Raw genomic sequence first — 27,027 nt, forward strand, 5'->3', positions numbered from 1 at the left:
GTTGTACGGCGATGGGAATTGGCAGGTTGATATGTACTCATAACTGTTCCCACAGACCATATACAATCTATCCCATTACAGGCTCTACTCCGCTCAACTTTCTGATAGCTCCAAAAACTTATTTCCAAAAACATCCGGGATTGTTCTCCTCAGAGCAAAGAAGGGTAGATTTAATAAAGGTATTCAAAATTATGAGGGGTTTTGATAGAGTAGACAGAGAGAAACTGTTTCCACTGGCAGGAGGGTCGGTAACCAGAGGACACAGATTTAAGATAATTGGTAAAAAAGCCAAGGTGGGGGGAGATAAGGAGAATTTTTTTACGCAGCGAGTTGTTATGATCTGGAATGCACTGCCTGAAAGGTTGGTGGAAGCAGATTCAACAGTGACTTTCAAAAGGGAACTGGATAAAAAGAAAACAAAATCCAGGGCTATGGGAAAAGAGCGGGGGAGTGGGACTAATTGGTAGCTCTTTTAGAGAGCTGGCACAGGCATGATGTGCCGAATGGTCTCCTTTTGTGGTGTATGATTCTATGCTTCTGTGGTCAGAGGGGAACTCTAAAACATCTGTCCTCACACTTTGGCTGGTGAGTTTCTATAGTTCCAGTATTATCAAAGATATGTATGGGTGTAAGGACCTTAAATGAGAAAATAGATTACAGGCAGATTTAAATCCGATAGGGAAATTGTCTCGCATCCAGTAGATGTTATTCAATATAGATAAATGAAGTGTTGTATACATGGGTAGGGCCAACACCAAGCATGTGTACATGATGCAGTCTAGTTCAACTTATTAAAAATACTATCCGGAGGACGGTAACATCTTTAGTCGTTCCTTTCCTTTAGGGAGAGATAGTCTGAATCTTTAGACCCATTTAAGCGTCTTATGGAATTCGGCTATCTCTAACTTAAGTTGAGGGTGAACATCTGGGGAATAGCCCCAAAAGGGCTAGGACTGTAATTATCCCTTCAGCTTTAATGCCCTTTATTACCACAATAGGCTTAAAAAGTTGTAGACTTTGAGGACATTTGATTGAAATCTTTAAACTAATGAAAGGAATAAATTTGATCCATGTGAATAGGCTAGATAGGTTAGGGAGGACTAGGGGACATGAAGATAAGTTACATAAGGATAAAACTAGGTTAGATATTAGGAGGTACTTCTTTTCACAAAGAGTTGTCGACCTATGGAATAAGTTACTGATGCATGTAGTGTGTATGGATTGGCTGCACGCATTCAAAATGGAGATGGACGAGTTCCTGAGTGTGACCAACATAACTACATATAGAAGATAGGTGGGTGTTGGGGAATATGTCTCCCAGTCACCATGGTTTGGAACTTGTTTGATTACCTTCGGCGGTTGGAGAGGAATTTTCCAAAGTTTTTTTCCTAAATTGGCTTAAGGCTTTTTCTCTTTCTTTGCCTCGTCCAGGAAATTGCATGGCTATACGAGTTGGTGAAGGTGGGTTAAATGGGGAACATTGTGTCATCTGCTTCCATCTCTGTAATGTCGCCTATCTCTGCCCCTGCTGTAGCTTATCTGCTGCTGAAACCATTATCCATTCTTTTTTTACCTTCAGACTCAACTATTTCAATGCTCTCCTTGTTGGCCTCCCATCTTCCACTGCCAATAAACTTGAGCTCATCCAAGTCTCTGCTGCCGGTGTTCGAACCCGCATCAAGTCCCACTCACCCATCACCCCTGTGCTTGCTGACCTACATGGCTCCTGGTCCACCAATGCCTCGATTTTAAAATTCTCATACTTGTGTTCAAACCCCTCCATGGCCTTGCACTTCCCTATTTATGTAACCTCCTCCAGCCCTACAATCTTCCAAGAATCTGTGCTTGTCCAGATGGACTCTTGTGCATCCCCTATTTCCTTCACCCCACCATTGGTGGCTGTGCCTTCAGCCGTCTAGGTCTTCAGCTCTGGAATTCCCTCCACAAACCTTTCTCTCTCCACCTCCTTTAAGACTCTCAAAACCTACCTCTTTAACCAAACTTTCAATCACCTGTCCTAATATCTCCTTCTTTGGCTTGGTGTCAATATTTGTTTTATTATGCTCTTGTGAAGCATCGTGGGACATTTGCCTATGTTAAAGATGCTATATAAATGCAAGTTATTGTTGTTAAAATGGAAGCCTGAGAAATGTTTTACTGAAAATTTACAGAGGACAGAATGAAAGAAAAGAAGAAAATGTGGAGCAAGAAATGTCATTTAGTTCATCAAGCGCCTTCCTTCCACAGACCATGTACAATCTGCTTATTTTTGATTCTATCCATATCATTTCATCTCTTGAAGGAAGAGTCTGTAAAGTTTCCCTGTTCCTAAGCAAAACTCCAGACTTATCTAACTTTCATCCTACATTATTTATTTGTTACCATGTCCTTGGACTAACATTTCCAAGTCTTAACAGTTCAGGAACCATCGCATTCTACACAACATTTGATAATCTCCAAATGTAATTATCCCGATAACTCTCAATCCTGTTGCTAACCAGATAGCCTTCCAGCTATTTTCACCAACAAGGCAATAACTGCTTTATCGACAAGGCAATAACTGCTTTAGCTAGCATATCTATGGTGTAATATATATAGATATATTTATATTGGTTTATTAGTCCCTCTGAAGTCATCGTCGTACATGTCTTCACACTGTTCCCATTGGGGAACTGTATGAAGTGGTGGAAGGATTTCTGGCCGCGATTAACGCTCCTTCCGTGACCGTAACCATCTTTGTATCAGCCATTAGGGTGGTTAGTCCTATGGCGGGAGGGTTTTATGGGCTCCCACAACCCATACGGGGTGGGGGGGGCCACCCACACCCACGGACGCAAGTATCCTGCTGGATGTCAACACAGAATTTAGAGCCGGAGCTCCGACTCCACTTGCCGGGACTGTCTGGAGCGGGGTTCGAAACCCTACGCCTTCTGGCCCAGCGGCGGGGATGCTACCGCTACGCCAAAGGCCCACTCCCCCTCTGAAGTGAATCTCTGTCTTCCTTCACCCACTGGACATTTAAAAATATTTTCATGAAAATAAATTCCCGCATACTCACTTACGTTTGAGCCAGTAACCAAACTCACTCATATCACCAGACAAATAGCCAATTCCTTTGAAAAAGGTTTCCTTGAGATTATCTGGATTCAGGGTTGATATTTCTTCAACAATTGCTGCTTTCTTCTGCTCCATGAATGGATTCTGCTCCTCACAGCATTAAAAGAAAATCAAGTTGCTTTACGTGTTTAAAATCAAAATCAAAACTAAACTGTGATTGCATATTGATGTTAACTGTACATATCAAGTATTTGCTACATAACAGAAGCATTGAAATAAATCTCACTCAAATAAAGTCAGGCAATTGATCTTAAAATGTAACTCAGATGCAAAGCTACACATACCTGTATAGATTCAGCTTCAAACATTCAAGACGTTCTTGTCTTCACTGGCTAAAGTAAACTGCAAGGAAAGGACTGATGCTTTTATGTAGCAGAAGTGCAATGTGTAAAATTTGAAAGCAGATTGCAATCAAGACTGTAATATGGGTTTGAACAATTTTGTTTAATGAGCTTGTAATTGCATTGCCTAGGGTATTCTGAGCATGTGATGAAATATTTTACTTTCTTATCGATCAATAAATTACTTATGAAAAATTTACTGAAATTAGTAATTTGGGACAATGGAAAGTTACGGTGGCTTTTCTCCAGGAGCCAACGAAATGTGTGCTTTGATTCCAAGACTCTGATAGATCATCAGAAACCCTCACCTTATCAATTAAAATAAAACTAATCAACAGATTCAAGTCATCACCTTAGTAGTAATCCATTCTTCCTGACAGACTTGCATTTATATAGCACCTTTCATGTCCTCAGGACATTCCAAAGTGCTTCATAGCCAATGGAGTGCTTTTGAAGTGTAATCACTGTTGTAATGTAAACAACCACTGCAATCAATTTGCCCACAATGGGGGTGAAATTAGTCTTCGTCAAAAATACAAAATTGGCGATTTTGCACTGCATCTGATTTTCTTTTCGCCAAAGATCAACTTAGCCCCAAAAAGGTTCTATAAACAACAATGAGATAAATGACCAGATGATATGTGATGGCTAAATGTTGGCTCGGACAGCTTCCCTGCTCTTCTTCAAATACTGCCATGGGACCGTTTACATCCATCTGAGAAGACAGACAGGTTCTCAGTTTAGCACCTCTGACAATACAGCACTCCTCAGTACCGCACTGAAGTATGTGCTCAAGTTTTTGGTGTGGGGCTTGAATCTACAATATTCTGACTCAGAGGCAAGAATGATGCCACTGAGGCAAGGCTAACAAGGACCCTGAATTTCCTCAGACTTTCTACCACAGCACCTGCAGAACTTCACTGGAAGTGTGGTGGAAACCCCTTTTACACACATAAACAGCAAAGTTACTGCAGCCCGTGGCAGAAATCTGAGGAACTTCAGGGCTGAGGAGTAGCAAGATCATGACTGATACTCACAGCATGCATGTCCTATCCTTCTCAACATGAATCATTAGTTTAGGTTACCTGCAGCAAAATACCTGGGATACAAACATATTTGGCACTGAAGTTACTCCATCTTTATCATTGCTGTTATAGTATTTATCTTTATTTGTATATTTTGTCATCTTCTCAGTCTCACTGCTGTTTGTTATTTCTTCCTTCATCCCTGTAAGGTTCAAAAATTTCTGCACAACCCCAGAACACAAGGAAAGTCATTTTAAAGTGATTTTTGGAACATCACAGAAGAAATCTGTAAAAAGGACAACAGTGTGGTTGGGCCAAACAGGATTTCAAAGAGTTTAATTTAAGGAAGAGATTTTTGGACTGGTTTCAGAGTTATTGGGCAAAAAGGATTTAAATCAAAATCCCAGGAAGATTTGGCTGGTTTAAAAAGATATGTTCAGACTTCTAGGAAAAGGCTGCGACAGGAATGTGGGATTGACCTCTGCAGAGGAACAGTTTTATGTATTCGAAAGTAGCCAGACTGTCTGGGAGGAACAATAAACGAAACTCAGCCCCTATCTGGGAATTTGCATTCAATCATTAAATCAATGAAAACCCCAGCCTCACCTAAAGCCCAAAGCCCATTAAAACCCATACATAAAAGAACCTGCACAGAATTTGAAGGCCTTACAGGAAATCTAAGATTAAAAGACTGTTTGAGACATTCAAAACCACTTCACACCTTCTTCAACTACTCAGGAAGCTATCCCGAAACCAGTTAACTAAATGGGACCAATCAAGTGGTCCTTAACGAGCCAACCAAAAATCTAACAAGATTAGCAGGTTTCGTTTAGTATAAACTAAAGACCTGTCTCCACAAGAAAGCAATTCGTTCGATGGGTTCGAGCAGTTCGATCAGTACAGAGACAGTCGTTCAGGCAGAGAATTGAAACAGCAGTCAGTGAACTGAAGTCAGCAGTACAGTTCGGACAGACACAGAAATAGGCACAGCTCATTTGAAAGACATCAGCCTCGGGACAACAGAAGGAGAACGGAAGGAATCGCAGCAACCAAGGGCCCCACGAAACAAACAAGCAACAATATTACCAACAACTAGGTAATATTGGGCCACCGCAACCAACAAGAAACCAACCTGGAAGAAACGGAAGATCTGCAAGTTTTTCCCACTCTACAAACTATTCCTGCGTTTGGTGAGCATGTCCTGGTCCTCTGGAATTCAACCTAGTTAGTATAGTGGGATTGGGAGGGGTAAGATATTTTTGTCTATTGTCATTCAACCTTGCATATTCCGAAGTGTTCCCCCCTTTTAGAGTGATAAGATTTATTGTGTTGTGTATATTTTCTTGTCTCAAATAAAATCCAAGTTCTTTTCACCAACTCAGTTGTCTGTTGCAATTTCATTACAACCCCCAAATAAGTCCAGGTCTAGAACCAAGGAAGTGGGAGCGATTCGAACTGCTCAAAGGAGTCAGAGGTGAAGCTGACACACACGCCACCCCCTACATCCCTGGTCTTAATGTTTTTCTGCAGTTATTTACCTTCAACCAACATAACAAAAACAGATTATCTGGTCATTATCACATTGCTGTTTGTGGGACCTTGCTGTGTGCAAATTGGCTGCCGCATTTCCCACATTACAACAGTGACTCCACTTCAAAAGTACTTCATTGGCTGTTGTAAGGGGTCGTTTTAACGAGCTTATGGTGTGCTAGATCGGTTTTGATTTCGCACTGCTCGTGAGCGGTTCCGAAGCGCTCCCCCCTCACTGGTTCTAGACACTGGGCTTATTGCCAGACAACCTTGATGTGTAGCCCAACTTGTGACTCGGAAGACAAATGGATCAGGTGAGACAAGGTGAGTTTTAAATCAGAAATATCTTTATTTTCAAGGAGAATAAACACAGAGAATGCAAGAATCAATTTAGACAAAAACCATTAGCACGTCTCCCAATGGGAACTAAAATTTAACACACAAGGAATAACTTTGACTATCTTAAATCATACAACAATTCTTAATCAGCGGTATACTAAAACGGGGGTGGGAAAAGCGCATGGACACATCGAGGGATAAATCACACTCCTGAATTACAAAACCCTTAATGTTACAAACCCTCCCGTTGCTAAAATATACCTCAGCTATGTCAGTTAGGTAGAGTTGGGCCTTTATGCTCACCAGAATTTTAAAACCCTCCTGGACCTTGGCACTCCTTGTTACGTCCGGGATTTCCAATCTTCCTTATGGGACCGGCTCCTGGACCGGCTCTCCTGCACAAACTTGGAAGTCCTCCGAACTCCTCGAACCGTCTCCTCTCCACTCGGCCTTCGAACTCCTGATGGTCTTGGATCTGGACTGAACTTCTGAATCTGCTCTCCTGCTCGAACTTGTAGGCCCTCCGTGCTCCTCGAACCTCACCAGGGTTTTTAAAACTGTCCTTGACCCTGGTGCTCCTGTATGAAACTGTGTTGGATCTGTCTGAATCTCACTGAATGAAAAAAAAAAGGTCTTGCTGTCGATTTTCCCTCCACAGTTATACTGTTTCCTTGTCCTTATCTCGGCGCCAAATCAGGGGTTTTCTTTTGTCAAGGTAATGGGCAGGCTGCTTTGACAAAAGCAAGTACTTTATTTTAATGTCTTGTAAATGAAACTGATGGGATCTGTCCTGTGTCCCTCTGAAATGACAACAGAAAATGCTGGAAAAACTCAGCAGGTCAGGCAACATCCGTGGAGAGAAATTTGAGTTGACGTTTCGGGTTGGACCCTTCTTCAAAACTGGAAAGAAAAGAAACTAGATCGAAGGCAGGGCTGCGATCGGAAAAAAGAATAAAAGAAACAAAAGAAGTAAAAGAGATTAGAAGCTAGACGAGATGGTAATAGGCTGGGATTAGGTGTAAAGTGTACTGGCAGGGCAAAAGATAGCTGCCAGGTGTGAGAGAGAAACAAAAGGAAAGGGGGGGGGAAAGGAGTGGAACAAATACAAGAGAAAATGAAATGGGGGCTTCACATGGTCCATCTCGGACTCTTCCCTTCCCTTCCTCGACTTCTCTGTCTCCATCTCTGGGGATAGGTTATCGACCAATATTCACTACAAGCCCACCAACTCCCACAGCTACCTGGACTACACTTCCTCCCACCCCACTTCCTGTAAGGACTCTATTCCATTCTCCCAGTTTCTCCGCCTCCGCCGTATCTGCTCCGACGATGCCACCTTCCACACCAGTGCTTCAGACATGTCTTCCTTTTTCCGCAACCGAGGATTCCCCTCTACTGTGGTTGACACTGCCCTCGACCGTGTCAGTTCCATCTCCCGCACTTCTGCCCTCACCCCTGCCCCTCCCTCCCGGAACCACGATAGGGTTCCCCTTGTCCTCACCTTTCACCCCACCAGCCTCCACATTCAACGGATCATCCTCCGGCATTTCCGCTACCTCCAAAGTGATCCCACCACCAAACGTATCTTCCCCTCCCCTCCCCTTTCAGCATTCCGCAGGGACCGCTCCCTCCGAGACACCCTAGTCCACTCCTCTATCACCCCAAACAGCCCTTCCCCTTCGCCTGGCACCTTCCCGTGCAAGCGGAGGAGATGTAACACCTGCCCCTATACCTCCCCCCTTCCCACTGTCCAGGGCCCCAAACACCCCTTCCAGGTGAAACAGCGATTTACTTGTACTTCTCGCAATCTGGTATACTGTATTCGCTGCTCACGATGCGGTCTCCTCTACACTGGGGAGACCAAACGCAGATTGGGTGACCGCTTTGCGGAACACCTCCGTTCAGTCCGTAAGGGTGACCCCGAGCTTCCGGTCGCCTGTCATTTTAATTCACCGCTCCATTCCCACTCGGACCTCACCGTCCTTGGCCTCTTGTATTGTTCCACGGAAGCTCAACGTAAACTCGAGGAACAGCACCTCATCTTCCGATTAGGCAGTCTGCAGCCTTCCGGACTCAATATCGAGTTCAACAATTTCAGATCATAAGCTCGGCCCCCATTTCATTTTCTCTTGTATTTGTTCCACTCCTTTCCCCCCCCCCCTTTCCTTTTGTTTCTCTCTCACACCTGGCAGCTATCTTTTGCCCTGCCAGTACACTTTACACCTAATCCCAGCCTATTACCATCTCGTCTAGCTTCTAATCTCTTTTACTTCTTTTGTTTCTTTTATTCTTTTGTCCGATCGCAGCCCTGCCTTCGATCTAGTTTCTTTTCTTTCCAGTTTTGAAGAAGGGTCCAACCCAAAACATCAACTCAAATTTCTCTCCACGGATGTTGCCTGACCTGCTGAGTTTTTCCAGCATTTTCTGTTGTTATTTCGGATTTCCAACATCTGCAGTATTTTGCTATCGTACTTGTGTCCCTCTGAGTTTGGTACAGATAATGTTTTTTTTTCTGTGCTCAGCGATTTCAGAGATGGGTTTGCATTTTGCTAGCAATTAGCGCACCCCCAGGTGCAAATTCTTTTGTTTACGAGTTTGTTACTGCTGTAACCATATTATCATATCAATAACAGTAAGTTCTGGAATCTTCTAATCAGTGATGACTCAGGCTGCTGTAAGATACTGCTGGTGTGTCCTTTTGAACTGAGCCATGAGAACTGCCAACTCCATCTTGTGTTCTCACAATGTGGCCATTTCAGGGGTTTTACCAATCTAGACTGTATTTCTGGATTTTGCGAATCCTACACTGTAAAGCACTTTGAGACGTCCGGTGGTCGTGAATGGCGCTATATAAATGCAAGTCTTTCTTTCTTTCTCAGTTAGTGTTCTGTTCAAACTACTTATGAATACTTTGACAAAATTGACATTTGAACTGCCAATTTGATGTATACTTTGCTAGATTGAGATTGTTCGGTTTGCATGATGACGTCCATCAGAGTTTACAAAGGAGGCACTATTTTTGATCCATTGGTATCATTTAAGAACTTATTTGTATATTCTTACATACTATAAACATAATTGTGACAATTTCTGCGCTGATGTATATTATATCCTTCTACTAAACACCTTGCTTGGATTTTTTCCTTTATGCATAATGAATAAAGTTAAATGTTTACCCAGATTTAAAAGAAACAAAACTTTGGCACATTAATGTACTTAGACAAATATTTCAATGCATGCAAACAAGGGAAAAGCAGATAAACCTAAAATGCTATTTACAGTAAACTCTTTCTTATCCGGCACTTATGGGATCAGGATGGTGCCGGTTGATGAAAAATTCTGGATAACAGAGAGGTATATACCAAGGCAATTTTTAACACAAACAAAAATAAAAACCACTGACTAACTCGGCCACCGCAGGAGACTCGGATTCGACAAAACGACTGCTGGATGGATTCGACAAGATTACCGGTTAGCTATTTTGCCGGTTATTAAAGTATTCCGGATAATTAAGTGCCATTTAAGCAAAAGTTTACTGTACTTTGAGACCTAGCAATGTGTTACAAATTGCCCAAATGAGAGAGTAATGAAAAAAAGGACTTTTTAATAATTTTCTAAACATTTGCATATTCTTCAGTTATCTCCCTATAGTACAGGAAACTTTGTGCTATCCGGCACCGACAGGACCGAGCTGTTGCCGTTCCCTCAAAACTGCCGGACACACCAGCGTTAATACATAGATACATAGATACATAGAAGATAGGAGCAGGAGTAGGCCATTCGGCCCTTCGTGCCTGCTCCGCCATTCGATGAGATCATGGCTGATCCTTTAATTCAGTATCCCGTCCCCGCCTTCTCTCCGTAACCCTTAACCCCTTTTGCCCGTAGAAATATATCTAATTCCCTCTTAAATATATTTAATGAGCTGGCGTACACTGCCCTCTGTGGCAATGAGTTCCACAGGTTCACCACTCTCTGAGTGAAGAAATTCCCCCTCATCTCTGTCCTAAATGGTTTAGCCCTTATCCTTAAATTATGTCCTCTAGTTCTGTTCTCACCCGCCAAGGGAAACATTCCTTCTGCATCCAGTCTGTCTAGACCTGTCAGAATTTTATACACTTCTATGAGGTCCCCTCTCAATCTTCTAAACTCCAGTGTGTACATCCCTAAACTACATAGTCTCTCCTCATAGGTCATTCCCGCCATTCCTGGTATCAGCCTGGTGAATCGCCGCTGCACCCCCTCCATGGCAAGAACATCCTTCCTCAGATGAGGCGACCAAAACTGTACACAGTACTCGAGGTGTGGTCTCACCAGTGCCCTGTACAGCTGCAGCAAGGTATCCCTGTTCCTGTATTCTAACCCTTTTGCTATGAAGGCCAGCATACCGTTTGCCTTCTTGACCGCCTGTTGCACCTGCATGCTCGCCTTCAGTGACTGGTGTACAAGAACACCCAGGTCTCTCTGTACTTCCCCCTCTCCCAATCTATTGCCATTTAAATAATAATTTGCCCTCCCGTTCCTGCACCCAAGGTGGATAACTTCGCACTTGTCCACATTATAGTGCATCTGCCATTTATCCGCCCAATCGCCCAGTCTGTCCAAATCGCTCTGGAGCTTCCTGGTCTCTTCCTCTGAGCCCACCCCCCCTCCTAGTTTAGTGTCGTCTGCAAATTTGGAAATGCTGCATCCGACTCCCTGATCCAGGTCATTAATGTAAATTGTGAACAGCTGGGGGCCCAGGACAGATCCCTGTGGTACCCCACTTGTTACTGCCTGCCATTCAGAAAATGAGCCGTTTATTCCAACTCTCTGTTTTCTATCTGACAGCCAGTTCCCTATCCACGCCAAAACTTTCCCCTTTATCCCATGAGCCTCAATTTTCCATGCTAATCTTTTATGTGGGACCTTATCGAAGGCCTTTTGGAAGTCCAGGTACACCACATCTACTGGCTCTCCCCCATCTATTCTACCAGTTACTCCCTCAAAAAATTCCAATAGATTAGTCAAGCACGATTTACCCTTTGTAAATCCATGTTGACTCTGTCCTATCCTGTCCCCATTTGCTAAGTGCTCCGCTATTTCATCCTTAATGATGGACTCCAGCATTTTGCCCACAACTGATGTAAGGCTTACAGGTCTGTAATTACCTGCTTTTTCCCTACCCCCCTTTTTGAATAGTGGGGTAACGTTAGCTACCCTCCAATCCATCGGTACTGTTCCCGAGTCTAATGAATTCTGAAAAATCATCCTTAGTGCATCCGCTATCTCTAGGGCCACCTCCTTCAGTACCCTAGGATGCATGTTATCAGGCCCTGGGGATTTGTCCACCTTCAATCCCTTTAGCTTCCTTAACACCATATCCTTAGAGATATTGATTTGCGTCAGTTCCTCCTTTGCCAATGTCCCTATTTTTCCCGATATCCCAGGGAGGTTTTTTGTGTCTTCCTTCGTAAAGACTGACCCAAAGTATGCATTTAGTTGATCTGCCATTTCCTTATTTCCCATTATATATTCCCCCGTATCTGACTGCAATGGACCAACTTTGGTTTTCACCAGTAATGTTGAAGCATACGGAGCTTTTCATCTCCGTATCTGACAACAAACACTGTTGCTTAGCAACAGCTTCTAAACAGTCGGCCTGTGCCTTGGAAGCGTCTCTCTGAAGCTGTTGCTAAGCTACAGAGACTTTGCAGAGCCTGACTGTTTGAAAAAAAAGCCACGAGAAGAAAAAAACCTAACAAAACAGCTCCTGATTTTTGCCGGTGGCTCGAGCTTGCCGGACATTTAGCCTCTGGATAACACATAGTTTCCTGTATTTGGCCTGGTAAGATGGAACCCCAAACCCTCCACCAGCCAGAGGCACACAGCAAACTGGACTTCAAGGGAACTGGACTTCTTCATGACCCATGCCAGTGCTGATCATCTCCCATGAGTGTTGTACCAGAGCAAGCAGACTTTTCACTTCATGTATTTCTTTTTTCTTATTTTATCTTCATTTATTTTCCATTTTTACCCTCTTTTTCCATTTTTAAAATTTGATTTCCAAGACCAGAGTGGAAAATAGAAAGAATTTCATCTACTAGTACCTGATCACTTCTCCAGAAACATCTCAAAATGCTTCACGAGTAATAAGCTACTTGTGAGTGTCACATTGGCTAAGTTGGTATCACTTGTGCCTTTATGGTAGAAGGTTGAGAGTTCAAGCCCTAACTTCAGTGTAGTACTGAAGGTGCAATCTTTCAAATGAGATATTAAATGGAGTCCCTCTTCACCTGATCAGATGGATGCAAAGGTCCCTTGGCACTGTTTGGTGTTCTGACAATGTTCCTCTGTCAACCATAACCATTTTGACTACTATGCATTTACAAAATTTCTAAAGGAATTGACTTGTTGGGAAGTGCTTTGGGATGTACTGGGAATAATTTTTTTTTAATTTGTTCCTGGGATATGAGCAAAGCACATCTATTGCCTATTCTTAGTTACCCTGAGAAGGTAATGTTGGGCATAATCCTTCAACCACTGCAGTCTGTTGTGGTGATGGTGCTCCCACAATGATGTTAGGTAGAGAATTTTAGGATTTTGAGCCAGAAACTATCCAAGTGAGGATGATGTGTGATAAGAGGGGGAGGTGTTGGTTGTAATGATCAATAACATGTCATTCTATAGTGGACACTAGGTGGAGCCGTAGAGCTGTGTAGAGCTGTATATAAGACTACACTACCCAGCTGTATATATATATTAAGACTACATTACCCATGAGGCACTAGACTACCCACAAGGCAACAGTCAAGATGGAAGCCTCTACAGATACTGTACCAGTCCACATGTGCTCAATAAAGTAACTAGCAAAAGCTAGCTGTGTTCATAATAAGAATGTCTATTTATTAATGAACATAAGATGGTACCAGGGTGGTGAAGATCTGCTGAAAATTGTGAAAAGCGACATGGAGAATTTGAAGCCACCAGAGCATTTGAAACTCACAGGAAACATTGACTACAATTGGCAGACTCTTAAACAACAATTCAAACTCTACATTGCAGCCATTGGATTCGGTACTGTGAGGGTGCCAGTCAGTTCTGTTGGTAACCTCTAGATGGCACCTTCACTTGTTTGTTCCTTTGTTAATTGTTCCTAGTTTCCTGTGTTAATTGTTCTTAGCCCTGTGTTAATTCTTAACGGCCTGTTAGCTGTTCATGGGTTTCACCTGGTTTCTTGGTATATAAGTTCTGTTGTTGCTTCACTCTTTGCTCAGTCCTCACTAGGGTGAACCAGGGAGTTAGTCTTGACAATGTTCCTTGTCTTGACTAGGTGCTCTGTGTGACTAGCCTATTCTCTATGGTAGCTTGCCATCACAAGCTGGTTGCCATGGTTCTTGCTTGTGTTTTAAGATGTATTTAAGTCTGTTATTCTGTTAAGTTGCTTGTCTTGGTAAGGTGCTGTTTGGACAAGCGTGTTGCTATGTGGGAGCCGTTGGGAGCTTGTCTTGAGCTTTGCATTGATAAGCCGATTACCCTTGGGGTAGCTCGTCTGGAGTTTCGCCTCGGCAAGCCGCTTGCCCCTTGTGGTAGCTTGTCGCAAGCTCAGTATAGACAAGTGGGCTTTCTCATGGAAGCTGTCCTGAGTTCCTATCTTGACTAGCCGTCTTGTAACTGGTCTCTAGTTCTTATGTATGCTTGTTGTGTTTTCTGTCTCGAGTTCTCTTGTCTCTAGTTCTTATGTATATTGCTGTGTTCCTTGTGTTAATCTAGTTATGTGTGAATCTAGTAAAGTTCAAACAAAGTACGGTATATTTGTCTCTTGTCTGGTTTCTGCACTTGGGTCCAGAACCTACCTTACCCGGAGAGCCCGGCCCCGTGTGAACTCGGCTCCGTGGCTCCCCAACCCTGACAGGTACGAAGCCAGACGCAAGGAAGATAGCATTGCTGCTTACGATTGCAGGCCCACAGGCGATAGAGGTATTTAATACATTTGTATTTAATCCAGTAGAGAACAGAGAAAAATTAGAAGATGTGCTAAAAGAATTTGATGCACATTGCTCTCCCAAAAAGAATGAGACCTATGAAAGATACATCTTCTGTTCTCGGACACAGCAGCAAAATGAGACTTTTGATAGCTTTATAACTGATCTGAAACTGAAAGCACAGACATGTAATTTCTCTGAGCTCAAAGCATCCATGATTCGTGACCAGATTGTGTTTGGTATTCATGATAAAAAAGTCAGGGAACGTCTGTTGAGAGAAACCGAACTAAATGTGGAAAATGTGGTGAAAATATGCCAAGCCAGCGAGCTAGCTCGAAAGCACGCGAAGACTTTCAGTGAAATCAATAATGATGCGATTGTAACGAGTGATAATGCTGCTGTCGGTGCTGTGTCCTATAAGGGGAAGAAACATGGGCAGAACAGAAATGAAAAGCAATCGGAGGATGAAATTTTTAATTGTAAACGCTGTGGTTACAAACACCAGTTAAGACAATGCCCAGCATTTGGAAAAATATGCACAAAGTGTAATGGAAAGAATCACTTTGCCAAACAATGCTTTTCAAAAGTACAAACTAAGAAAGGGCAACGAGTTAATGTAATTGAGGACACTGATTTAAGTGAGACATTTTTTGTAGGAATGGTGTCATGTGACAATATCAAAAAGGATACAGAAAATGTGCAGCCCTCAGAAATGGACAATGCTGAACATAAAGTTAATGCAGTAAAAGAGGACAAATGGATGATCCCACTGCAGGTAAATGGAGCATTAGTTACCTTGAAACTAGACACTGGGGCAAAAGCAAACTTAATCAGTATGAGTGACATTAACAATATGAAAGAAAAGCCCAAATTACAGAAAAAGTCAGTACTACTGAAGGACTATAATGGACAGAAAATAGATAGCTTAGGTGTATGCAGGCTTAAAGTGACAGTCAAAGACAAAGTGCATCATCTCATGTTTTCTGTTGTGGCTGAAAGGCTTGATTCACTACTGGGTGACAAAGCTTGTGAGGACTTAGAACTGGTCAAAAGAGTCTACCGTATAAACTGTGCCATAAGCAGACCAGATGACTTGGTGGAGTCTGTAGTGAATAATTTCCAGGATGTGTTCAAAGGATTTGGAGTTCTACCATTCACTTACAAGATCCAGCTAAAGCAGGATGCTCAGCCAGTGGTACATGCTCCACGAAGAGTTCCAGCACCCCTGCGTGACCGGCTCAAGAATGAACTGGACAGAATGACCACACTAGGAGTCATCAGGAAAGTCGAAGAGCCAACAGACTGGGTTAACTCCATGGTATGTGTAAAGAAAAAGAACAATGATGTAAGAATATGCATGGATCCAAAGGACTTAAATGCAAACATAAAATGTGAACACTACCAGATTCCCAAGCGAGAAGAAATCACCAGTGAAATGTCAGGTGCCAGATACTTTACAAAGCTCGATGCCTCACAAGGATTTTGGCAACTAAAACTGGATGAAGAGAGCACCAAATACTGTACCTTCAACACACCATTTGGCAGGTATTGTTCCCTCAGAATGCCTTTCGGGATAATATCTGCATCTGAAATCTTTCATAGAGCGATGGAACACATAATTGAAGGTCTGGAAGGAGTTCAGGTCTATGTTGATGACATCATCATCTGGGGCTCCACACTGAAAGAACACAATGAGAGACTGACTAAAGTGCTACAGAGCATACGCCGGAATGGACTGAAGCTCAACAAAGCCAAGTGTCAGTTTGGCGTCCAGGAAGTCACTTTCCTAGGAGATAATCTATCTGGTAAAGGAATAGAGCCAGATATGGAAAAAGTAAACGCCATACTCAAAATGTCTCGACCCACTGACAAAAAAGGAGTGCTACGCATCATGGGGATGATAAACTTCATTGGAAAGTTCATTCATAACTTGTCAGCCAAGACAGCCTGTCTGCGAGACCTGCTACATAAAACAAATGAGTTCGCATGGACAGAAAGACATGAACAAGAGTGGATAAACCTCAAAACAGTGCTGACAATCACACCTGTACTCACCTTCTTTGACCGAACAAAAAGAATCAAAGTGTCAATGGATGCATCAAAAGATGGCCTAGGTGCGGTCTTGCTACAAGCAGAGGGTGAAGATTGGAAGCCTGTTGCCTATGCCTCCAGGTCTATGACTGATACTGAGTGTCGATACGCCCAAATTGAAAAGGAATGTCTAGGCTTGGTAGTTGGACTAGAAAAGTTTCATGGCTACATATATGGACTTCCCACCTTCACAGTTGAGACAGACCACAGCCCTCTGGTTGCCAGCATTAAAAAAAACCTGAATGAGATGTCTCCAAGGATTCAATGACTCATGATAAAGCTGCAAAGATATGACTTTGAACTGATCTACACACCAGGCAAATACATAGTGTTAGCAGATGCACTATCCCGAGCACCCACAATGAGTCATGTGAGCTCTACTGAAGAAGACGTGGATGTTCATGTGAGTATGGTCATTGCTGCGCTGCCCGTGTCCGACACAAAATCAAAGCAAATAGCAGAAGAAACAGTAAAAGATACAGTATTACAAACAGTAATAGAGAACATTCATCATGGTTGGCCAAAAGGTTCCTGTCCAAAATATTTTCACAAGGTCAGAATTGAGTGTCGCAAGTGGACTATTACTAAAACAGAACAGAATAGTCATTCCACAGGCTCTACATCAAGACATGCTCAAAAGGATTCATGAGGGACACCTCGGAATTGAAAAATGCAAAAGGAGAGCAAGAGACACTGTTTATTGGCCTGGCATAAATAAGGACATTGAGAACATGATAGGTAAATGTGAGACACGTCAGAAACACCAAAACAAACAAGTAAAGGAACCAATGATAGTAGCTGACATACCAACAGCAGCATGGCAAAAGGTTGGTATGGACCTTTTTCATTTAAATGGTAAAGACTATCTAATAGTGATTGACTACTATTCTAACTATCCTGAGATGGCGCTGCTCTCAAGCACCACAGCAGTGTCATAATGGATGTGAAATCCATCTTCGCCAGACATGGAATTCCCAGGATTGCCGTTAGCGACAATGGTCCGTGCTTCAACTGTAAGGAGTGGCAACAGTTTGCAGCACATTATGACTTTCAGCACATCACATCCAGTCCTTTGTATGCTCAGTCAAATGGTAAGGCAGAGAAAGGTGTTCAAGTTCTCAAGCAGCTACTGAAGAAAGCGACAGAAAGCAAGTCTGATCCTTATCTCGCCCTGCTGAGCTACAGAGCCTCACCTTTAGACTGGTTCTTCACCTGCTGAACTACTAATGGGTCGCAAGTTGCGCACCATGCTACCCTGCTGTGCAAAAGAACAGCAAAGTGAGGAACTGAGACAGAGACTTCAACTGTTAAAGCTGAAACAGAAATCATACTATGACAAGTCATCCAAAGCTCTAAAACCATTGACAAGGGATGATGTTGTCAGGATTGAGGATCCAGATGCATGGAACAGGAAAGCTACAGTTCTTGAGGAAGTAGGACCAAGGTCATACACTGTTAGAACTGAGGAAGGACAGATTCTCAGGAGGAACCGCCGTTCCCTCCTAAAAACACAAGAGACTATTCAAGACCAGATTGATGACAATGCCGCAACTGCATCATGTCATTCACCGCCAGAACAATCTCATGAAGACACATCAGACTTACCCGTGTTGAGAAGATCCACACGTGAAGTAAAAGAGCATGATCGACTTAATCTTTGAGTGCAACGTAAAGCTTTGAAAATGTGTTGACTGTTTTGAAAATGTTTATGTTTATAGAGCACTAACAAAAGTGTTACTGATATTATCTTTATTGTTTTCTTGAAAGTTGATTGATATTGATTTTGTTAAACCTCAAAGAAAGGGGGATGTAATGATCAATAACATGTCATTCTATAGTGGACACTAGGTGGAGCCGTAGAGCTGTGTAGAGCTGTATATAAGACTACACTACCCAGCTGTATATATATATTAAGACTACATTACCCATGAGGCACTAGGCTACCCACAAGGCAACAGTCAAGATGGAAGCCTCTACAGATACTGTACCAGTCCACATGTGCTCAATAAAGTAACTAGCAAAAGCTAGCTGTGTTCATAATAAGAATGTCTATTTATTAATGAACATAAGATTGGTGTTCCCATGACATTACTGTTTTTGTATTTAATGATGTTGGAGGTTGTGGGGATTGGAAGTTGTTTTGCAATAAATAAGGGGATGAGATGCTATATAAATGCAAGTTCTTAATTTGAAGTAGGTAAACATGACAGCCATTACAAAATGGCTATCAGTAATGAGGTGAATGACCAATGAGTCTGTTTGATGTGATGTTGGTCTATGGAGGAATGCTGGTTAAACACGGTGATAATAGCCTGCTATTCTTCAATTAATACCATGAATTTTTTTCTGCTTTTTTTTCTCACATTTCTTCTTTCAAATTTTCCACCTGGTTATCATACAGGTTATTGTGGCCCACACTGGGTTTTGCTGTTCCACAAGAGTAGGATGAAAACTACAACTTTCATGGTGCAGCAGTCTCACACACATATAATTTAACAGCCTCCGGCTGTAAGGAGGAATTATTTTCTTATATAGTTTAAGAAGTAAACAATACAGTAGAACTCAAATGTCCTAAAAACAAGCAGTTTGTGGCATAATGGATGAACAGTCTTGGTTTCAGCGCAGTGACGATGTATTGAGCAATAGCAGCATATAGGATGGTGTATCTGCAGCTTGGAAGAATAAGAGCTGCACCTTCAGAAGTGTAATGATCATAGTAGTATTGATAAAACAGATCAGAAAGAATGTTTCAGGAAGAGAAGGGCTGGAGACTAGAGGTGAGAGAAGAATCATTTATCAGATGTAAAGCTTTTTCTTGTAATCTATCCAAGAGTGCAAGGTAGGTATGGTAACCGAGTGGTTATGGTACTGGACTAGCAACCTCTTGGTGGAGGGTTCAAACCCAACCATGACAGTTTATGAAACCCAATTCAATAAATCTGGTAATTTGTGGGTTAACACCAGAAAAATATCTATGAAAAGCTTCCAGAATGTTGTAAAAACCCAACTGGTACACTAATGTCTTTTAGGGAAGGGATCCCAATCTATCCTACACGTAATTCCAGTCCCACAATATGGTTGACTCTTAATGCCCTCTGAGGTGGCCTAGTAAGCCACTCAGTTGTAAAGCAACCACTACAAAACAGGAAAGACATATCAGGCAGATCTATTGGCAATGACCCAAGCATTTTATCAGGATAAGGCTTGGGCAGTCTAAGCCCAGTCAACCATGCAATGTCCTTCTCACCTACATCTAGGGACTGGTGGACAGGCTGGGAGGGCTGCTCCACAGACCAGCCTGATATAATTTTATTCACAGAGTAATACCTATCAGATACTATCCCAGTATCCTCCATCACCATCCCCAGCATGTCCTGTCCCACCAATAGGATAGACGCATCATATTTGGGGGCACAATGGTATACATCTGGGTGGATGTGACTCTAGGCGTCCTCAACATTGACTCTGGAGCCCATGAAGTCTCATTGATTCAGGTCAAGGAAGGCCAAGAAAACATGTTGACTACCATCTACTGTTTCCCCCAACTCAACTGATGAATCAGTATTCATCCATGTTGACAACTACTTGAAGGAAGCACTGAGGGAAGCAAGGGCACAGAATGTACGCTGGGTGAGGGGCTTTACTGCCCACCACCAAGTGTGGCTTGGTAGTGCCAATGTTGGCTGAGTCCTGAAGGACAAAGCTGCATACTGGACATGTGTCAGGTGATGAGGGAACCAACATGAAGGAATAGCATACTTGACCTTGTCCTCACCAATGGATCTGACGGAGACACATCTGTTCACGATTGCATTGGTAGGTTTGACCACTGCAGAGTTATTGTGAAGCCTTGCTTTCACAGTAAGGATAACCTCCATCATGTAGTATGGCACTACAACCATGCTAAGTGAGACAGCTTAAGGACAGATCTAGCAGCCCAAAACTAAGCATTCATTAGGCTCCAAGAGCCACCAGAATTATATACCATTCATGATCCAATGCACATCCATCACTCCATCAAGCTGGCAGATCAATCCTGGTTCAATGTGGAGTGTAGAAGGGTGTGACAGGAGTAGCAACAGGCATACCTTAGAATGAGGCACCAACCTAATGAAGCTACAAAATAGGGCTACTTGTATGTTAAACACAAAAAGCAGCAGGCTACTGACAGAGCTAAGTGATCCCACAACCAATGGATCTGAGTAAAGCTCTGTAGCTCTACCACATCCAGTCAAGAGTTACGGTGGACAATCAGACGAGTGTTATACCACTATTCAAGCAAGGGGAGAGGGATAAACCAGGAAACTAGAGGCCAGTCAGCCTAACATTGGGGAAGTTATTGGAAACCATTATCAGGGACAAAATAAACATTCATTTGGAAAGGCATGGGTTAATCAAAGAGAGCCAGCATGGATTTGTTAAAGGCACATCATGTCTGACTAACTTGATTGAATTCTTTGATGAGGTAACAGAGAAGGTTGATCAAGATAGTGCAGCAGATGTTGCATATATGGACTTTTGGAAGGCATTCGACAAAATGCCACACAGGAGGCTTGCTAAGAAGATGGAAGCCCATAAAACTAAGGGGAAAGTGGTGGTATCGATACGGGAATTGGCTCAGTGACAGGAAGCAGAGGGTGGTGGTGGATGGATGCTTTTCAGACTGGGAGGTGGTTTGCAGTGGTTAGTTTTGGGCCCATTACTCTTTAAAATTTTTATAAATGACCTAGTTTCGGGGATAGGGAGCAGCATTATAAAGTCTGCAGATGATACAAAATTTGGCATGGCATCTTCCCAACAATATGGAAAATTGCCTAAGTATATCCCATCCACAAAAAGCAATCATTGCCTTATCAGTCTGCACCCTTATCAGTCTGCACCCTATCATCACCAAAGTGATGGAAGACGTTATCAATAGCAAGCCATCATATTACACCTATTCACCAATAACCTGCTTGCCGATGCTCAATTTGGATTTGGCAGGAACTACTTGACTTCAGACCTTATCACGACCTTAGTACAGACACAGACACAAGAATTAAATGCATGAGGGGAGGTGAGAGTAATTGCCATTGACACACAGGAAGATGGTCATGGTTATTAGAGACCAATCATTGCAGCCTCAGGACATTGCTGCTGGAGTTTCACAGGGCTGAGCCCTCAGCTCAACCATCTCCAACTGCTTCATGAATGACCTTCCCTCTGTCATAGGGTCAGGAATGGAGCTGTTTGCTGATTGATTCTACAGTATTCAGCTCCATGCACAACTTCTGAGATAGTGAAACATCCCGTGCCAGCCTGGACCTGGACAATATGCAAGCTGGTGCTGCCAAGTGGTAGGTAACATTCACACACATAAGAGTCCAAACACCTTGTTGTGTATGTACCTTTAAGAGAAGAACTGATTCTATACTGCAGTACCGGCAGTGACCACCCCTGTATATAAAGCCATAGCAGGCGTCTGTACGGCAGTCTTAAGTTACCCTCTGTTCAGTACCTCATTCACAGCATTGCTGGCTGTGCAGCAGCAAGCAGAAGGAGCAGCCAGACTAGGAGAGTGGAGAGTGGACTAAAGTGGTGGTCCCCTGACCAGGAAGAGGAGGATATCATTAGACCACCACCACCTCCACCTCCACCATCATCACAGCAACTGAGGTGCCTGGAGAGAGAGGACAGAGGAGGAGAAGGAGAAGGGAGGCCAGCAACAACACCAACCAGGGGATAGGCCTTTCCTATCACTGCCTCCCCAAATCGGCCTCCATTCCAGGAGAGAGGGGAGAGAAACAACCAACAACCACCAACTGTTTGGAAGGAGGGAAGAACAACATCATCTTTCAGGTGGGTGTTATTTGGTGCACTCTCCCAAAGACTTTGGCCTAGAAATTCAGTATAGCCACGTTTGGGGCGCTACAGCCGGGCGGCCGCTAAAGTTTGCGCCCGGCGCAACTTCACGCCACCTTTGCCGATATTCAGTGGCATCGCCCCAAGAGGTTGCTGCTGCGCTAAAACAGGCGATGCACGACTATCATTAGGCGCTAAGCCGGCGGCCCGGGGCGATACCCCCGAGGGCGGGCGCAGCGCAGGTGCGGCGAGTTGCTGATTGACGGCAGACACTCTGGCGCCGGTCAGCTCTTAAAGGGGGAGGGTGGATTTGTTTGCCTGCCACGCCCTGCACACTGCAGCCCTGAAGCAAGGCCTGACCACTGCTGCTTCATCTGTGCAACGCCCAGGACTATGGAGAAGGCCAGGGAGAGAGCGCAGCGCTTCAGCGACGGCGACCTGAGGGTGCTGGTTGGCGCAGTGGAGCGCAGGCGCCATGTTCTGTTCCATGAAGGTGGCAGGAGGCCGTTGCCCAGCGCCTATCGGAAAGCCTGGAGGGAGGTGTCAAACAGGGTGACCTCCAACAGCGTGGTTGCCAGGACTCCTGTACAATGCCGGAAAAAGTTCAATGACCTCACTCGGGTTGTCAGGGTGAGTACCCTTTCCAGTGTCCTCCTCATCCCTGCATGTGCACCTCAGTTTATGGGCAAAGGGACCTGCAAGCCCTAATGCCCAGCCCTCATCCAGCAGCTATGGGACTGTCATGAAAATCACTTGCACATTCAGCACTTCACACACTGTACAAGCTATTCGACCATGGGAGGCAGTACAGCCAAGATCAGGGCTTCACACTGTCAGGGCTAGTCCACCATGGGAGGCAGTGCAGACAAGATCAGGGCTTCACACTGTACTTAGAGGCCGTCCTTTCTCTTGCAGGCCAAGGTGGCGCACAACCGGAGGCAGCAGCGTGAGGCCGGGGGAGGCCGTCCTGACCTCAAAGAGCTCTCCGACCTGGACCAGCGTGTGGAGCGCATTATGGCAGGCCGGCTGATTGGCCCCGTCGCCAGTGGAGATGCCGACCCTGTTCTGGGCCCCAATGGTAAGGGCATCACCTTTTGGACCTCTTTCTTTCCACTTGCGCCTCAGAACAGCATCCTTTGCCACTGTCCGACCAATGCAGTGCATAGCAGCACTCATGCTGCTGCCCTGTCCTCACTCTAAAGCAACTCTTGTGCCACCCTGCTTTCAGATGGTGAATCGCCAGGTGAGGAGGCGGGCCCTCAAGCTGCCACTGTCAGTGATTCTGAATTTGAGGAGGAGGAAGAGGAAGCCGGCCCATCAGTGCCACCCTCAGCCGAGGCAGCCCATGCCGATGATGGGGACACGTCTTCCCTGGAGGGGAGCCAGGGGAAGGGTCGGAGGAGAGTGAAGCTCCGGGGCCCAGCGGCCTGCAGCAACGCGGGAGGGGTGGGGAAGCTCGGCGGACTTCTCCCCGGAGGGTGAGTGCGGCCTCCAGTCCTGCGACGGTGAGCGCAGAGGAGGTGCGGCTCCTAGAGGAAATGGCTGCCTAGGCTGAGCGCAGGCACACTGAGCTCATGGCTGCAGTGGCAAGGATGCCTGACTCCATAGAGTCACTGTCAAGGAGTGTGCAGGAATTCGGGGCCGCACAGGCGGCTTCTAGCCAAGTGCTCAGTCGTGCCGTCCATTCACTGGCTGGTGTCATGCGGACACAGACCAGGGCCACACGGGCACTAACTGCTGCCACCCTCGCTGGATCAGCCAGGCATCGCCAGGGCACTCGCCGCACCGCAGCAGCCCAGTAGTCTGTGCTTCAGCAGATTGCTGCGCATGCTGCAGTGCTGGCCCGTGCGAGTGCCAATGTATCAGCCGACCAGGGAGTACCTGTGATCTGTCAGGTTGGCAGCATTCCTGCAGCCGACACTGCCACTCCTCCATTGCAGCTGCCACCAGCCGCTGGACAGAGTGCTGCCACACAAGCAGAGTTGCAGCAGTCAGCAGCCGGACTCTCCAGGGCCAGAGCTGGTCCAGGCCGACCCCCAAGGGCATCTGCCGTCTCGCCATGTGACCCTCAGCAGCCTTCCCCCAGTCTTGCTGCAGCCACTGGGGTCCCATTGAGGAGGAGCTGCAGGGCGGGCAGGGGCCAGTCGCGGATGCGAAAGGCATCACCCTCGCAGGCCAAAAAGTTGAAGGTGTGCCCAAATGTTTTGTTTCACATGCAAAGGCCGAGACTGTTCGTTTTGTGTTTTTTGAAAGGCCGAGACTGGTCGATCTGTGTTTTTTGAAAGGCCGAGACTGGTCGATTTGTGTTTTTTGGGGGGGCTTCTCTCCATTAGTTTGTAATGTGGGAAGGGCAGAGGTTTCCAAGTAATAAATGTTCTTAAATCGCACTGTCCATGCTTTATTTTGGAAGTCCTGGTTGCCCTGCTCGGCTGAGGGCTTGTGGAGCGGCTACATTCATCTGGTGACATTGGCACAAGCCATTCCCTGAGAGGGGGCCTAGAACCTACGTTCAATAAGCCGCCGACGGGCGGCCCTTGCACTTTCTGCCTCCCTCCTGTGCTGGTCCTCCTCCTCCTCCTCCTCAGGTGGTCCTCCAATCTCTGGTGGCAGTGGCTGAGTCCTGCGGATAGCCAGGTTGTGCAGCATGCAGCACACGACCACGAAATGGGAGACTCGCTCAGGCGAATATTGCAGGGCTCCTCCGGAACGATCCAGACAGCGGAACCGTTGCTTCAGGATGCCGATTGTTTGCTCAATGATGTTCCTGGTTGCTTGATGGCTGTCATTGTATCCCTCTTCAGCAGGGGTGCTGGGCGCACGGAGCGGGGTCATCAGCCAGGTGCACAAAGGATAGCCTTTGTCCCCGAGAAGCCATCCTCGTGGGTGAGGCTGGGCCTCGAACATGTCTGCCACAGAAGTCTGGCGCAGGATGAAGGCATCGTGGCTGCTGCCTGGAAAGCAGGCATTGACAGCTAGGATGAGCTGCCTGTAGTCACACACCAACAGCACGTTGAGCGAATGGTAGCCCTTCCGGCTGCGGTAATCTTCGGCATTCTCCAGAGGTGCCCGCAAAGCCACATGCGTGCAGTCAATGGCGCCCTGCGCCATGGGGAAGCCCGCTAATGCTGCAAAGCCCATTGCACGCTGTTGCTGCTTGACAAGGGCCATGGAGAAGGAGATGAACTGACGTCTCCTTCTGAAAAGGGCATTGGTCACCTGGCGGATGCAGCAATGCACGGCAAACTGGGAGATGTTGGAAATGTCCCCAGTAGCGGATTGGAAGGAGCCGGTGGCATAGAAGTTGAGAGACACCGTCACCTTCACTGCCACCGACAGAGACGTCCTGCTCCTCAGATGTGGCTGCAGATCTCCGCGAAGCAGGTGGCAGATCTCAGTGACCACCGCCCTTCGGAATCGCAGCCTCCAAACACACTGCTCGTCAGACATGTTCAGATATGAGAACTGCTGGTGGTATACCCTGGGTGGGTAAGGCCTCCTTTGCCGACGCCTGTTGCCCCCTCTCTGTCTGGCCATGACTGCCACTCTCTCACGGCGTCTGTGAGCCCTTTGAATGCAATGGAGAAGGCCAACGTTTGCACCCATTGCAGCCCCCATTATATGTTTGCAATCAATGATATGGCTCTGAAGTTAAAGACAAGTGGAAAGCTGTGGCCTGAAGCCACAAGTACCTGTGCGAGTGTTGAGCCAAACCAGAAAGCTCTCTACCTTTGTCTCTCTGCAAAGATCCGTCTCTCACAAAGAAGGAGTGTTGCAAAATGGCTGCCTTTTCTACTGCAGGAGGAGTGCCCTTTAATTTGCGCCCCCCGCAGCGACTGAGAACCGTTCCCCTCTACCAGTTGCTAGGGGCGCCAGGCGCACAATAGGCTGGCGCCACTGAATTTCCGGTTTGGGGCGAACAAAGGGCGTTGCACGATGAAATGACGTCAGGATCTGCACGCGCAGCTGAGCGCGTGCAAAGGCTTTGCGCCGCCGCTAAATCTTTACTGAAGTTGGGGAGAGGTGCAGATCGCGCTGCACCCGGCCGCTTGCCGCCTAGCGCCCAACATCTCCTCCTCCTAAGGCGCTAGCGGCTGGCGCAAACAACTGAATTTCTAGGCCTTTGTATTTTAGGTGGGGGGAGAAAAGAAGAAACAAGGCCGGATCATCAAGGGGTGTCTGTGTGTGTGTGTGGCTCTTGTTAAAAACTAGGCCACACACACCACTAATAAGCACCCCTTCTATTGCCTGGCCTGGGACAGCTGGAGCTGCCTAGGTGAAGTCTTTAATTCCATTAATTGCATCGTTAAGACCTGGTGCAGGACTGAGCCTGGGCATCTCCAGCTTTCCCAGGTGAAGACATCTTCTCCCCCTGCCAGAAGACCACCACCATCAAAGACTTTTAAATCCCATCGGAGAGTGCACCCCTGCCAACACCCACCCACCCACCATCCTGAGTGGCAACACTGCCCTTGCGGCCTCCCTCCTTCCCACCTCCCTCTCTCTCTCTCTTTGTCTCTCTCTGCCTATTTCTCTGAGGCACCTCAATTTCATCTCTTTTTATTAATTGCCTATTGAGCAGAGGGGAGAAGGCCCCTCTCCCAATTTCAATCAATAAGGGGAGAGGTGTGTCTTCATTTTAAACAGCTCCCTCTGCTCAATAGAGGACCAAAAAATACCTGAGGCCATTAACGCCTTCAGGCCTGTGACTTGGGGTGAGTGTAGCCCTTATAAAAACACCCCATAATGGCAACTGCATCTTCGCCGGTGGCCGGGCCAGCC

General features: G+C 45.5%; 1 protein-coding gene across 1 annotated transcript in view; it reads right to left on the reverse strand.

Annotated features, from left to right (window-relative positions):
- LOC147123442 (urea transporter 2-like) overlaps positions 1-27,027 on the reverse strand; it is a 138,611-nt gene that overhangs the window by 82,120 nt on the left and 29,464 nt on the right. The window contains exon 2 of the mRNA XM_085973149.1: positions 3,063-3,201. Within this exon, the coding sequence (XP_085829275.1) occupies positions 3,063-3,192 (130 nt within the window). The 5' untranslated portion in view covers positions 3,193-3,201. The remainder of the gene's footprint in view (positions 1-3,062; positions 3,202-27,027) is intronic.

Source organism: Somniosus microcephalus, chromosome 2 (assembly GCF_052327205.1).
Source record: "Somniosus microcephalus isolate GS21.2 chromosome 2, FLI_Smic_1.0, whole genome shotgun sequence".
Lineage (NCBI taxonomy): Eukaryota > Metazoa > Chordata > Chondrichthyes > Squaliformes > Somniosidae > Somniosus > Somniosus microcephalus.